This window comes from Branchiostoma lanceolatum, chromosome 7, assembly GCF_035083965.1.
Source record: "Branchiostoma lanceolatum isolate klBraLanc5 chromosome 7, klBraLanc5.hap2, whole genome shotgun sequence".
Lineage (NCBI taxonomy): Eukaryota > Metazoa > Chordata > Leptocardii > Amphioxiformes > Branchiostomatidae > Branchiostoma > Branchiostoma lanceolatum.
Window position 1 is genome coordinate 6628056 of NC_089728.1, and position 15419 is coordinate 6643474.

The 15419-nt window shown below is 42.5% G+C and overlaps 2 protein-coding genes across 2 annotated transcripts; one reads left to right on the forward strand and one right to left on the reverse strand.

Moving 5' to 3' along the window:
- The first annotated feature begins 5957 nt into the window (after positions 1-5957).
- Positions 5958-8707, forward strand: LOC136438896 (uncharacterized). Its single transcript, XM_066433917.1, has 3 exons — positions 5958-7300; positions 7990-8235; positions 8513-8707. Exons 1-3 carry the CDS (start codon positions 7032-7034, stop codon positions 8676-8678), a joined length of 681 nt encoding a protein of 226 aa, XP_066290014.1. The 5' UTR covers positions 5958-7031; the 3' UTR covers positions 8679-8707.
- Positions 8272-14816, reverse strand: LOC136438895 (uncharacterized). The gene is made up of 8 exons (XM_066433916.1): positions 14216-14816; positions 13135-13392; positions 11986-12200; positions 10746-11728; positions 10125-10296; positions 9855-10003; positions 9082-9270; positions 8272-8967 (listed from the first exon to the last, which is right to left on the reverse strand). The coding sequence occupies exons 1-8, from the start codon at positions 14615-14617 to the stop codon at positions 8816-8818; spliced, it is 2520 nt and encodes an 839-aa protein (XP_066290013.1). The 5' UTR covers positions 14618-14816; the 3' UTR covers positions 8272-8815.
- Between the last annotated feature and the right edge of the window lie 603 nt (positions 14817-15419).

Consider the following 15419-nt stretch of genomic DNA (forward strand, 5'->3'; position numbering starts at 1 on the left):
TCATAACGGCATCCTCTAAGGAAATATGCAAGTGACATCTAAAAGAAGGTGTTACATTAAACTATAAATTCTCTTCTAATGTTGGCATGGATGCAGTCCTAGCTTGGTTCACCTATATTTTGATAGGTAACGGCAACTCTCAAATACTGCGGGGTACGGTACCCTAAGGTACTGCCAAGTTAGAGAATGATGTTATCGAGGCCTTGAACACCTGGATATCTGAAGTGTGCCTGCCTCAGGGATTACTGATGCTGCTTAGTAATAGTAGATATCTTGACTGTAATTCACCGTTTTTTTTATGTGGCGGACTTTAGGTACATATGATACACACATGCTCTTTATGTAGAGCGTAATTGGCCATACTTCGCAAGTGGACTGCTCAAGTTATGTTGATCGACAAATATCCAGAAACACAGATGCACACACACAGACAGACATGCCAAAAACAAAACCTTTTTTCATGGATGTTATAACAACAATGAGAAACACATATTTCTCTTACAAATATGGACCATCAAAACAGTACTTGACCTTGTAGATTAATCCTTTCAGTGCCGGACTACATTTCAATGTACATGATACTAATCTCTGTCAATACATACCACCCATACTTAAATACACATGACAGTTGCCTTTCAAACTCTGACACAGTACCATGTACGCAACAAGCTGCTAGCAAACACTGTTTGGTACTTTGGTATGCTGTGAATCTGGAAATCTTTGCTGTGGTTTTATGTTCACAGTTTTTGCTGTGACCTCTCCACCTCGAAAATTTGTTCCGTAATGCACTCTGTGAAGCAACAGTGTTACATGTACATGTACTGCAAACTTTGCACATGGCAAACACATCCTTTTCTTTCCTCCTATTGTTTTTGATGTGTCTGTGTGTTTGTGTCTATCTGGATGATTTTGGTCAGCGTAACTTACTGGGTAAGAACCTCTGGATGGATTGTGATTCTTGTGGGTATATGGGTAGGTGTTAGGAAAACAAAGGTTAACGGTGCACACCCCAGTTCTTCCGCGACCGGGGTCCACAGAAGTGCGCGACAAAAAAGTGACGGAAGGGTTTCGAGGGGCTGGGTTTGAGTTTAGATTTCTCATAATGTGCTTCGAACTGACATTAGATACTAGCATGGCTGAAAAGCGTATGAATTGGTGTGTTTTGGGTGAAAATTGCGTTTCGATCTGAGCCTTACTTCCGGATATCCATCCGCGTTGATGGTGAAATGTCCCTTGGCCGGAGATTGACCTTTGTTGCGTTCTGTGGGTCATGCTGACATGCCTCGCGCCGTGGATGATTAAAGAAATCTAAGTACTAGAATTTTCTTTATAATTGGCTCGACTGTACGCTAGGTTTTTCTCTTTCTGACAACATCACTCGTTTCTACCTAGAAAATTTTTTCTACGAGTTTTATCCTACGCAAAAGTGCCAAAATTTGACCATCGTTTTTGACGTGAAAATTATGTTTTTGTCTCCTGATTTACCAAAATTAGAGAGGTTGAAGAAACAGAACTCAGCTGGTCCTATAGCGGAAGGGATAGGCTTTCATCCCATACACAGTTGATTTACTTCGGAATACTTCCCTGGAAGAGACAGTACCTAGACTCGAGGGTGCGCAGCCTCCAATTGAAACCCCAAATAAACTGGGGTGTGCTCCCTTAAGGTCAAGTAGGACCCCTATCAACTACTTTTGGCACTGCAGCATAACATCCAGCTTTTGTATCCTCAGTTCTGGACATGCTATAGTCTTGATTTTTGCGTGTAGAATTGGTTTTGGGGTTGAGAATACATGTAGGTTATACAGGTTTGGATCCCCTAGCAGCTTGTTTTGGAACTGCAGGGGCATTTTTGTCAGAAACTTTGACAGGAAATACCTTGTGCAGGACAGGACCAATTGTGTTTGTACTTGAAACGGCACTGACTTAGAAGCCAAGTTTTCCCAGTAGACGCACAGAAGCCAAACCAGCCCCAGACCTCACGGTTCTGCAATACTCTTACCAGATGGAATCTTTCTCCTGGAAAGGCACCGACTTTCCCCTCAAGGTGGGGTCAAACGTAACCCAAGTTTTCAGGAAATAACTTCCAAAGCACCAGTGAGAGATAATCCGACACCATCTGGAACAGTTCTTGTGTCTCTGCTTTATTTTTGCGATGACGGAACACAATGTATCACTAAGACGTGTAAACACAACTTGGAGTCAACGTGCAGCTCGGAAGTGGTTGTCAAGATATTTTGTCAACTTGTAGAAGCTACAGCTATAGTCACACTTCATATATTTTGTACAAAGTGTGATTATAAATGTATCATGGCCCGCCTTGCTATGCATGTCTGTAGCCTCTATGCATCGGACTCTGATGCTCGTGTATGATTGATTGATGGCCTGCATGGCGTTTTACATAGAGTGTAATCACCCTTCAACAGATTTTATTGGGAAAGAACAAATGTGTGGTACATGTACATTTTGTGTGACTTGTTATCTTTCAAATCATACTTTTATGTCATGTATCATATTCCAATTATAAAATCAAGGGTCGCAGAAATTTAGTTACGGTCACTCAGCGATCGCCGTCTATTCAAAAGGGGGTCTTAATTTGATGGACTATATATTGACAGCTGGGGCACAAGTCATAAACCTACATGATGTACATGTACTGTATCTCTAGTATCATTAGTCAAGTGGTAAAGTTCAAGATCAATGAATTTTTCGTTCATTTACTGCAAAGGTATTTCTTTTCCTGTAGCCATATCTGCTATGTCTCTTCACATCAGTGTCAGTGGCGATTGGGATGTCATATGGCAGACAAGAAGCAAAAGTGCCATAGGGTGTCTGCATGTCTAGATCTGTTAGTAGTGGCAATATGTAACGTAGTGCAATGCCATAATCTTCTTTTAACTCTTGCCAACACGGTTGTCTGGTTACTGACTCTGGTTCAATCATCCATAGCTCAATATGTGTTATCACTCAATCAATGTATCTCAGTTTCGTCTGTTCTGTTCGTCTTTTCTCCACTTGAATTGAGGAGTTGCCCTGCTGTGCCAACTTCTTGGTGACCTGTTGTCTGCTTCTCATTTCTGTTTCAGTCGCCTATCCGAAAACCAGTTTTAGTGTCACTGCTGAGGATATCTTTCTATTAGACCTTGATTGCTGAGCAACCATCTCTCTCTCTCTTTCTCTCTTTCTCTCTCTCTCTCTCTCTCTCTCTCTCTCTCTCTCTCTCTCTCTCTCTCTCTCTCTCTCTCTCTCTCTCTCTCTCTCACTCTCTCTCCCCCTCTCTCCTTCTCTCCCTCTCTCTCCCTCTCTCTCTCTCCCTCTCTCTCCCTCTCTCCCCTTCTCTCTCTCCCTCTCTCTCCCCTCTCTCTCTCTTTCTCACTCTCTCTCCCTCATTCTCCCTCTCTCTCCCTCATTCTCCTCTCTCCCTCCTCTCTCCCTCTCTCTCCCCCTCTCTCTCCCCCTCTCTCTCCCCCTCTGTCTCCTTCTCTCCCTCCCTCTCTCTCTCTCTCACATGGGTGGGAGAGCTTGATGGCCGCTCGCCAGGTGCCTCTGTCCTGCGGACTCACATACAGCAAACCAAAATTGGATTTGTGTGACCCTTGATTTTGTAATTAGAATATGAGGCATGATGTAAAAGTATGATTTAAAAGATTCTTATAGAAGTTGCAGCCTCTAGTGGAAAGGGGTGTAAGAAATTTTCAACCTTGAAGATGCACTACCTGGTATACATGCCTAAATTTTAGGTACAGGTACAGGTAGAGGGGTTAAGGTACAGGTCCGGACCTGAACCTGTACCTAAACTACATGTGCGGAAAATGCTAGATTTTCAATAAGGACAAAGGCATGTTTGAACTGGTAAAAACATAAAATTTGATTGTACTAGGTATTATTTTTATGAAAACACAGATGAAAATTTGCTTTCTGTGCTTTAGAGTAGCTTTAGAGCACTGCCACGGTAATTTCATAGTAATTTTGTCTGTCAAAGTGGCCATCCCCTGAGTCAGGTCCAGTACGATATAGCAGGGTCAGGGATTTTGGACCTGTACCTAATTGATTGTACCTGGCACTGTATTGGTACAGTGTACCAGTACACAGCTCTATACGTGCCTCCCTGAAAAAGTGTGTCTCAAGAGATCTCCATTTGCAATGTCATGCAGTATGCACTCCTATAAGCAGTGACCACCTTTACATATCAAGGATCACCTGGCCCATGGGACCACTTTCTGGTGGTCCCTTAGATACAAGCATTAAGAACCATGTCTATAGGGCGTATTCAGTCACGTGACCCGCCCCCTAGCAACGAGCACTGTCGGCCATGTTGGTGCTCACTTGATAGTGGAGCCCTATGGAACTCTCCTTATAAATGGCAGATGTTTTCTACGCCATTCACAATTTCCCTTCAAAACGTTTTGTCTCATACTAATGGTGTTTTGCCTCGTGGTCAGATGTTGGATTGGGACTGATAAAGCAAACACTGATCGGGTTACAGTAAGATTGGTTTTACGTTTCTAGTGTAGGTGCGGGCTTGGTGCGGGAACATCTGTACGAAGGGACTAACGACTGAAACAATTGCAAAAGTGGATTTCTGACATACGAGCAGCGGATCTAAATAGTTGAAATTTGAGAATCAACGTGTGTGTATGGAAACCTTTTGTATCTGGTGGAAAAGCAAATTACAGGCCCGTTGTGTAACACAGTCGCGGCAACGTGTAGTCGTTGCTTGAGATACGTTCGTAAACTGGGGGTCTTTCAACGTCGAACTTTCCCGATCATAACATACTCCCTGTCAACAAAATGTTTTCACGACAATTTTCACGACACTCAAGACATTGTACTACGTGGTTGCAGGCCTTGGAACACTTGTATGCTGTGAACTGATTTCATGCGTACTCTGTTTAGCAGCCATGTTTGTAGGCCGCCCTTTGTAGGATTGTAGGCTGCTGGGGTAAACCTTTCCTCGATTGTCGATAATGGGTCATTTCCAGTAGGTGAAATTGGATTTTTGTAGCGAAAAGGATGTGAAGCTGGAGACTCTTTGTATATGATAAAACAGCGATCAGACGACTTCGCATTCATTGGAAATTTAGAGACCGTCGGACACCGAGAAACTTCGCTGCAGGGTGAGCACCAACATGGCCGCCCACGGAGGGCAGGGGTGAATACGCCCTATAGTGACCACCTGTACACATAGACTGGATTTTGTCTCCTGAGTGGTCTTCTTGGGCAGTTTTTTACTGTATCTAAACTATGCATATCTGGAGGGCGGGGAGAATTTGGAAATTGAGCTATATTTTGATATAAAATGGTTTCTACTGGAAATTCAGAAGATTGATGAAAGTTAGGTGAAGCCTGAAATTGAAAAGATTTTAATCATCCAGCCCAGCGGTCTGGTCAGGTTTGGCGCGACCTTGAAGATTGCCCCCCTCCCCCTTTCCCCAAGGATCAACTGTTATGCCTCTACTCAAACTGTCCCTCTATACTAAGGGATAGTGAAATAGGTTTATACAGAAACTAGGATTAAATGTTACCCTAGAGGTCATGTGAAAGAGCAACCTTGAGGTCTGTATTTAGAGGTTCTACATAATTCCATATCCCCATTCGTCCCTTGTAGTGCCTAGTGTCGAGTAGTGGCACTAAGGTCAGCAAGTTTCCTTGCTATTTCAGTAGCACTAGCAGGGTATATTTTTACGTGGAGGGATTGCTAGTCCTTCCTGTTTAACATGCTCGAGGCACCTCCTCAAACACGGGATCTCCATTTTACGTCCCTTCTGAAAGACCCACCCCATTGCCCAAACCGTCGCAAATACAATGTAGGCATTTCCATTGTACTACTGTACTGTATTCACAATAAATGAATTTACAACTACATTCATCATATGCATATGCATGGTGGGTATGCTACATTTAGAACTATATCTTTAGTAACAAATTGAATGATATTGTTTCAAGAGTTTATGACATTTAAAGATGGCCCGAACTGAGTCTTTTCTATCATTCATATAAAGAATCGATCCTTTCTGAAATCATTCATGCAAGTTTTAAAACAATTTTCCGAGAATAAGTTGCTAAAACTGCCACCTAAAAATGTGTGGTCTGAGAAATCTGGTGCGACTAATTAGGCAAGGGTCGTGACGTCATACTGTTGACTCCCCGTTGGCCAGTATGGCTGACACGGTGAAAACAACAACTTTGATGGACCCATATCTTATAAAGGAATCAAAATTTTGCTACAAAAATCGGTATGTCGGAAGAACACACATCCAATGTTAGGTGGAAAAAAATTCAACCGAATTCACGCCACAAAAATCTATTTTGGAGGCTCTTTTGGATACTGCACCTCGTACGGGCGGCGTGAGTAACTGAACGGAAGACAGTCTTGAGTTACCATTTTGCTTAGAATCGGCGAGGCACAAAATAGTCATCGCTTCTAATGTACACCAATCATAGCATCAACTTACGTACTCATAGGGTATGGAACTGATGGATCTGCTGTGCATTTCTTGTACAGATATTTGTTAGCAAAAACCCCGGAAGTGCCGGGAATCTTGCGTCTCTCGTGTCCGGGCTAAAATCTTTGCGTAACACCGGGGAAGCCCCGCGCGTTGTTTATAAAATCAAGGACGTACAGACTCACAGAGCCAATTACGGCAATTTGTACCAGGATTTCCATAAGAAGTACACCCCAAAAGCGTGTGTGTTTGTTCTCTCGCATGGAAGCTTATACATGTATCGAACATTGTTCAGCGGGGTCGACTTCAATAGCAAATTTGCACGTCCATACTGACGCCACAGTTCACAGAACAGCGCGAGGATAATTTCACACAGCGTATCACACACATACATGCGAATTAATTCATAGGGACAACGTGCTTTGATGTCTGCCTTTGTTTTTCACAAATAATGGGTTACATCTGAATTTCTTCACATAAGAAGAGAATCACGGTGGAGTCCGGACACTAGTTTCTGTTGACTCTTATAATAACACACATTGTATTATAAGATTTTCGAGTGAAAGCTCTCACCTTGAAAGTCCAGTAATGTCAGAGGAACAGGATCTAGAAAGCCAGATTTCCGACCTCAGCAGCGACGCAGGAACTACTGATACAGATGATACAGATAGTATTACTGATGCGGATACAGAGAGTGAAGACGAACCTTTTGCGGCAGGGTTTGTCAATGCCTATCAGGACGAGCCGATAGCCATGCCAGGAGAAAACGAACTTCGCGCACAAGAAGTCGACGAGGATGGCATTCTGGCAGCTACATTGGATGCACGGCTAGAGGGAAGAATTCCCCTAAACGACTGGTGAGAAAGCTAGTCCTTCTTTGATAGGTTTCCGAAATGATAAAAGCCGACGACGCTCGCTTGAATTCTTTTGCGAGTCACAACTTTATACCCGGCCTCGCGTTCCCGGTTGTAAACAAAGTCGGCCATTTTTGTTTGTTTAGAAGCGACAAGAAACTCTGTGGACGTACACATGTTTTTTTTTTCTTGCCGAATATTTGTTTGAGTTTATTTGCGTGATGCTGAGGAAATCAGTAACTCGGAAAATGGAATTTGTAATGTAAGTGCGATTCGGCGTGAGTTCGTTTGGCTTTCAAAGATCTGACCACGTACGGTTCTAAATGGGAGGGGGGCTACAGAGGTCTCGTGTCGGCACGGTATAAGTTCACCGGTGCAGAGTTCCGTGAATAACTCAGCATTTAGAGTGATGAAGTAAGATGATCATGCATGCGTAGAGCTGCATCATGGAGCACGAATTTGACAGATCAGGGGGGACATTATACCCTTAGTAATGCAGCAGGTGGTGTATTTTCCTCGTCATTTGCGCACTGCAAAAAAACTTTTCCAGCTTGAAATTGCGTAAAAGGCATGTGCTATACATTTTGCACTTGGCTAAGACAACACAATTAATTGTTTTGTGTACCCTAACAAAATCACCTGATGGTGTCTCAAAGACGTCTTCATTTATTCAGTTTTTTTTGTTACTATAGGTGCGAGTGTAATCAGTGCAGAACTGATTTGCTAGTAAATGCCAGGGAATACAGGTGTTGCTGGGAAGTTGGGCCGGCAATTGGCAAACTTCAGTTTGATGGCAGCATTGAGCACACACGCTGTGTTACACAACACCAGGACTACATTGACCTGACTAAGAGGGTGGTACTGGAGCAAGTTGGTCCCCTGCTGCGGGACAAGCAGGGTCGGGCTTACCGCCGACGAGGTCAACAGGATATCAATGAGTAAGATATCCTTGGTTATTAATTTACACTTTCACATGATTTGAACCATCATTCTTTATTCAACAAGTAACATCAGAAAAATCGTTATTCCTACTACCTGGACAGGATATCAATGTGTAATATATCCTTTGTAATTACCTAAATTTTCACATGATTTGAAGCATCCTTCTTTATTCAACAAGTAACATCAGAAATTTGAATTCCTACATAGCCAAGGACTCTACACTACTCTATGAAAAAGGTGCTTTTATTTACAATACATTTCAAATTGTTACAGGTTTCGGAGAGCAGTGGCCTACAGGTGGCTTGTCAGATGGATGTGTGGGTACCTCGGCTGGGATCACGCAAGACCCCTCCCAGCATGTGTTTACAACAGAGTGAGAACTGACTTCAGCCCGACAGGTCAAGCCAGAGGGTACAGCTCATCTCAGGACAGAGAATGATTCCAATAAAACACTTCAAGTTGTTGAAAGACTAAGTGTCATTTTTCCCCAAAAAAAAATCGAAAAGAAAGAAAAACACAATACTGTAAGGTGGATCTGCCCTAAACCAAATATGGTCTTACAGGCACAGGCAGTATCTAAGTACTGGGGCAATGGCCTCTGGGGTGGCCTTTCATAGGATTCTTGCATTTTTTGCAGGTTGGTGCTTTCCTGGCGTTGCTTGCCCCTGAGGTAGTTCTTGTCTCTGCCTCGGCTTCAAGCTGCGACTTCATGTTGTCCTGCTCCTGCACTGTAAAAAATACAGGAAAACTATTAGTAAAAAGAGTATATCAATAGGTAAGAAGAAAAAGCATTCCCATTTACAGTATGGCTTTATTACTAGTAGTTTTATTTAGTAATGTACCTGGTGGGTATAGCTCTGTAGGAGCTTGGTTCCTGGCTTCATGGCGCTGGATGGCTTCCCCTCTGGTCCGCTTGTCTGGGAATTGGCTGGAGAGAGGTGGCGGAACCAGCTTTCTGTACTTCTCACGTGTCTCCTTTAGCTCGTCCTTTGTTGTGTTCAACATGACCTTCTTGATCTCACTGACATAGTCTGCAGAAAGTACAGAATGGTGCATTCAATATCTAGACCATATGAATTCTCTTGTCTGTGCAGCAAAATAGCACTCACCCACTCACTCACAAAATAGCATGCCTTGTTACCTAAATGAAAATAACATGACAGCTATTAATTGAACATGTACAAGCGAATACATAAAACGTATTCGCCTCAAAATGGTTTAGCCTAACAGTGTAGCAAGGTATACCATCAGTCCGGCAACTATGTACATGTGTATGTACAATTGTATATATATATAACGTTGTAAAATATGATTATGTTATAAGAGAACCAGCTTCGCCAGTAACCATTGTGACCACTGGCAGAGTATTTGCTACATGGCTAGCAGGACAGGTAACCATGGTGGAAACCATCCGGTCCAGGTCATTGACGTTATTTGTTTGGAATGTAAGAAGGGGAAACAGATCTAAAGTCAAGTTAGTAAACATAACTATTTCAAATGAAATAGTTATCAATGCAAAAGGTAAGTAACACACGGTAGAAACAGCCGTGGTAACTCCCAGATCCACTACTACCACATTAATACACAATGTATGTACCATGTTGATTATACTTACTGTATGTTGGTGGTGATGGTTCACGTTTCACCACTTCTTCACCAAGCTTGAACTTTGGGTAGGTGACCTTGTAGTATGTCCTGCCATCTTTGGTGCGTTTGGGTTCTCGCCTCAGATTCTCGTTAAAATGCAGGACAGCTAGGATGTGCCTGAGGTAAAAGATACAGAATGCAGTTTAGAAATTAGTTTAATACTAATACTGTGACAAGACACCTCACCATCAAAACAACATTTTAGCTGGCTTGTAAATCAAGGAAAGGAACACATTACCTGCAGTAGCTCCCCATCCATGAGAAGTGTGTCATTTTGGGATGCCAGTGGTTGAGGGTTGAGTGGAAGGCCTCAAGGCAGCTTGTTTGAGCCACTGAAGACAGCTTCTTGATGTCTGCAAGTCTGTCCTTCTTCAGGAGAACTGCAGACAGCTTGTCATGGGCCTTGCTACCTGTTTAACATAAAGTTTATGGTGATAAGATTGTTGAACAGCTGCATTATACAACATTAATCAATACAAAATTATACAAAAAGTAAATTTTCTAATAATTTGTTTACAAAAAAATTGAATCCACCCTGTCCTGTTGCATGGGGTCATTCAGGGAGTAAAGGTGCAAAAATGTTACATTCAAACATGAATAACCGCTGTGTTTCCTGCTTTTACCATAAACATGCTTACACTATCATTGTGTATTAGTTCAAAAGCCGCTTAGTTCAAAAGCCACTGTGTTCAAAAGCAAGGAACACATGTGTACAGCGGTTAGTCATGTTTGTGTACATGATGGTATTTCGGATGGTGTCAATTGTCAAATGTCAAATTATAACTCCAAAATACAGGTAGTATACAGAAATTGTGTACAAATTTATAATAGCTGACAAAAAATGGGAACATGACTTTACCGCTGAAAATCCACTTTCTCTCCTGCTCCAGTGGACCGTGTGCACAGGTGGGGAAGGATGTGTCTGGGTGGTCATCATGCTTGCCTGCAATGTGCCTCACAATGGACTTCCATTTTGCAACAATAAGCTCACCAAATCCTTGTGAGGTGGATAGTGCACACCAGTACAAGTGCTTTTTGATGCTTTTTAGCCAGTCTTTGATGACCTCACACCCTTTCTCTTTACACGCCTTACGCAGCTCCTTGACCAGGCTCTTGCACACATGCCACAAATCATAGAAATGTGCAGTGCCCTTCTGTTCCTCTCTCAGCCAACTACCAATGCCTTTGTGCCTGTCTGAGATGAAAGTTTTGACTGCTAACCCTGCATCAGTCAGGAAGGCAAAGCTGCGTTTTGCTCCCTCGAGCTCCATGGCATTGCTGTTCTTGCATTCATTGGACTGCAGCAACTCGAAGTGTACCAGCTTGTTGATTGTATTGCAGAACATGGTGTACGCTCCATACTTCGCGCTATGTCCCATGGAATCGTACCGGCCATCCCCACTCCAGACTGCATTCTTCTCTCCTTTGAGTAGGTTGATCAGCCTCTGCCGGTACGATTCCCAGTAGTGGAGTATGGACGGAACAAGGTATTTCTTCTGGTGCTTGAGATATGCTCTGCCAGAAAACATGGACAGCCCGATGTGTTTGAACAGGAGCAGTGTTTTGGACAGGCTTATTCCAGACATCAGGATTCCAAAACTCAGCAGAATGTTTCCAGCAGGGTACTTGCCGAATACAAATGGTTGGGAGCGCCACGTGTAGGCATCTTCACCGCATGATGTGCAGTTTTGCGTCACGATAGCCATTGTTCCAGTCTTCTTCACTGTTACGGTGGGTCTCTCCTCTTTGCACCGGAAGCAGAACAGGCTGAAGAGACTCACCAGCATACTGAAGAAAACCATGAACTTGGGCTCTTCGAAACAGTGTGTTCCAGGTTCAACACTGTAAAACATGACAATGAACAAAAATTACAGCTTATCCTTTACAACACAACTGCGAAAAGTTATCCACAGTCAGCCAACTACATGTACGAAACATACTGTGACATCTTTCATTCTGAAATTATAAAAAGCAAAGGCAATACCTCCCTATCTGGGTCCCAGTATACTCTCTGAATAAATCTGTACATGTAGTATAAAAAAGCATACGTGTTGTTCACAACTACCTTCAAAATTTTTATCAATTAAACCATAACTTACGTCACAGTCCTAGCACTTGAGCCTTCGCCATCCACTTCATCTTCATCTGAACCTGCTGCTGACGAATCCTCATCAGTGGTAGCTGACTCCTCTTCAGGATCATAGTCCTCGTCATGATCAGCAGCCTCCAAAAGCTCCTCTTCCTCGCAAGGACTTGATGGCGCAATCGAGGGAGTGTCAGCGTCCTCCAAGGCATCCTCAAACGCATGATCAACCTGAGCATGTGAGAAGTTAATTTGAATTTAATTCACATGAAGTATGAAAATGACAGTATGCTGTATTGGGACTGTTAGTGTTACTCATACTTGTACTTGTAGAATTATCTAGGTACTAATGTTACAGATCTGAACACCTGTTGTACATAGACCTGCATCTGTACCATGACAAAATGAACACTAGTTGACACTATTGTTTACAGTGTCAGAAAGGCAACTTGTTGACAGCGCCAGAAAGTAAATAAGACCATGTTTTGTGAAACAGGCCAATACAGGCGATAGATATGAAATTAGACCAAAAGGATGACAAATTTGATAAGTAAGCACATGAAAAACAGCAAACTTGCAAATGCTATCAATCTTGGATTAATATATTGTCTCAGATTAAGACAGCAATTCACTACTAAAATGCACTTGGATACATGTAAAAGTTACTCAGACTTACAGATGACAGATTGACCAAACTTGTTTAGGCACTGGTTGTAACCTGTACATAAATCATGTACCTGTAGCCTGGTGTCCAAACCTATTTATAGCTTCTGAGTCTCTTTTAATTGTATCTATGCTCACCCATATTTCAAACAGAAGATGATCATTCAAATGTCTAACAGCCATCTATCAAGCAGGGGTAAACCTATTGTATTTATGGACAGGACAAAAGAGACTTGACAGTTCAATAGGTTCGGATACCAGGCTAGTATAGCCAGTGTACTTCCACAGCATACCTACAATTTCTTTAGCCATCAGGGAAATACTGGCTTTATGCTTTCTATCTTACAAGAATTATGTAAAAGGAAAAATATAACACAGAAGCAAAGCAATTGCAATAACTACTTTATTTGTGTATTTTTGTCTTTGAGCACATGCATTTTATCTGGCCTCACAGTCACAAGACAAGAAAAATTTGATGGAGCAACACCGCTTCACAACTTACTGTATCTGATTCTGAATCTGTTTCTGCCTGTGTATCTTGCTGACTGGTTCTCTGCTTTCGCAGCCGACTGATGGTTTTCTGAAGGCCGCGGATTTTCTCCTTCAAAGCATCACACCCATCACAGTTCCTCATAGGTGGCTCGAGCACACTGTCGTCCACCACCCCATGACCACTTTCTCCATCTTGCTGTCCTGAAGCGTGTTCGTTGTCATCTTGAACACTTGGTGGATCAACGGAGACAAAGGCCTCACGGACGACCTGTTTAGTTACATAAAAAATCGTTTAAGTTGTTTGATACGTCAACATCAATATCGGCATTAACAAAATATCCGAGTTATCAAAGCGACACTGGTGCCAAGAACCATTGCTAGCGCATGATACATGCGGTCTCGTAATTTGTTCCATAAATTATGTGTTTCCTTGTTAGGTGAGTCGCTCAGAAGTTTAGAACATATGTTGATTGTAAATTTGTTCATCGCCAAAACACCATGTGTATTAGGTATGTACCATTTATCATAACGATGAAATTTGAAAGCTCACAGTCCTTGAAATAAATAAAAAAATAACAGACAGAAAATTTCGTGGCAGGGATCCCGCTCGGGCGCCATTTTGTTTGTTTGTTATGGAAATGACGCCGCGCTTGGTTGACGATGCTGACAAATAAGATTCACTAGTGCAGTTTGTTTTTTCGGGACCAACGGAAACTAATACCTCACTAATGTAATCACTCTAAAGATCGTAAGAACAGCTCTTGAAATTATTTAGGAATACGGACAGTAAATTTCGAAAAGCTAACATGTGGCGGCGTCGCCATTTTCGTCACGTTGGGACGATTTTGTTTGTCATTGAAATGCGTGCTTGTTTTCAGACGCCGTCGACAAATATGTCACTAGGTTGCTTGTTTTTGGAGACCAAACGTACACCTAACATATATCGATTCTACTTGATTCTCCTATTTTCATGATAGAAATCGTTGGGAGGCACCGCGGGTGTATAAAAAAAGAAAGGATAGAATTCGCAAGTTACTCTACACTGCACTGGGAATATATAACGTTACATATCACTATGACATCAAACTCACCCGTCTACGCGCCCGATCTGTAGCAGGGGCAGTTGGCGTCGGCAAACCAGCGATGTCTATGGTTGGAACTGCATCTGTTTTTAGCCTTCTCCTCATTCCACAGATCTTTGCGATGTCAAGATTGGCGGTGAAACACGAGGACTCGAAGTGTGCGGAACACAACATAGATGACGCGGAAGCTTCAAAATCGTGCCGATGCCGCTTCACAAACTTGATCCACGATTTTCTTCTTTTCTCATTCTCTTTGCCCGCCACAGTTCCGGTATTCTTCACTTGAGGGAACTGGTGCATAGATATACCTTCGGTGTAGCTGCCATTTTTGCAGCTAGCTCCATTTGGCCCGCCTGCTACACAGTGATTTCCACCACGTTGAGGCTTACTACAATCTGTTGGCGACGCCATGACAGTTGTAGTACTGAGTCAACAGTTTTACGTCACGCATATCATTTACATCTCATTTGAATTCGCACCAGATTTCTCGGAACACACATTTTTAGGTGGCAGTTTTAGCAACTTATTCTCGGAAAATTGTTCTAAAACTTGCATTTATGATTTCAGAAAAGATCGATTTTTTGTATGAATGATAGAAAAGACTCAGTTCGGGTACTCTTTAAGGGATTTAACACCTGTCAACTAAAGGTTTGGACTGGTTATCTAAGAATTTAAAGAATATTTGTATTTCTTACCCTCCTTGTTATAGCAAGCGAACATGCCTTTATTTATGCACAGTGTGGCTCCCCAAAGTATCATTATACGACAACTAATCTCCGCGTTTTACCAGAAATTATGAGTTTTAGGCGATGAGCCGATTCCTTAATGCATGGAACTTTGCACAGAAGACCTGGGAGACCCATATGTCTCTATAGATCAGGGACGGTAGAGCCATTGCCTGGAATAATGTATGTCCTTCATTTTTAAAGCTGCGCCGCTGTGGTAATACGTATTACTGGGGAAACCTTGCAAAATGATTCACTATCTTTGGCAAGTTTCGGATCTGGCAGGCAATAAAAGTAAATTCTGATCTGTCACATATGGGCTGCATCACTCATCATTAGTGCTCTATCTCTACACTTTTCTCTGTCCTCTCAGTTTGAACGGGTGTGTGCGCTCTGGGTGGCACAAGAAATATAGGGGGGTCTGGGGGCATGCTACCCTGAGAGACGTAACCCTCCAAAACCCCTTTTGTCTGCAATTTCCTAGTACT

Coding starts and splice junctions, on each gene's coding strand:
- LOC136438896 (XM_066433917.1), top strand. CDS start 7,032: ATGTCAGAGGAACAGGATCTAGAAAGCCAGATTTCCGACCTCAGCAGC. Junction 7,301..7,989: donor AGAATTCCCCTAAACGACTG/GTGAGAAAGCTA, acceptor TTGTTACTATAG/GTGCGAGTGTAATCAGTGCA. Junction 8,236..8,512: donor GGTCAACAGGATATCAATGA/GTAAGATATCCT, acceptor AAATTGTTACAG/GTTTCGGAGAGCAGTGGCCT.
- LOC136438895 (XM_066433916.1), bottom strand. CDS start 14,617: ATGGCGTCGCCAACAGATTGTAGTAAGCCTCAACGTGGTGGAAATCAC. Junction 11,729..11,985: donor TCAAGTGCTAGGACTGTGAC/GTAAGTTATGGT, acceptor CATGTTTTACAG/TGTTGAACCTGGAACACACT. Junction 9,271..9,854: donor ACCATCACCACCAACATACA/GTAAGTATAATC, acceptor TACTTTCTGCAG/ACTATGTCAGTGAGATCAAG.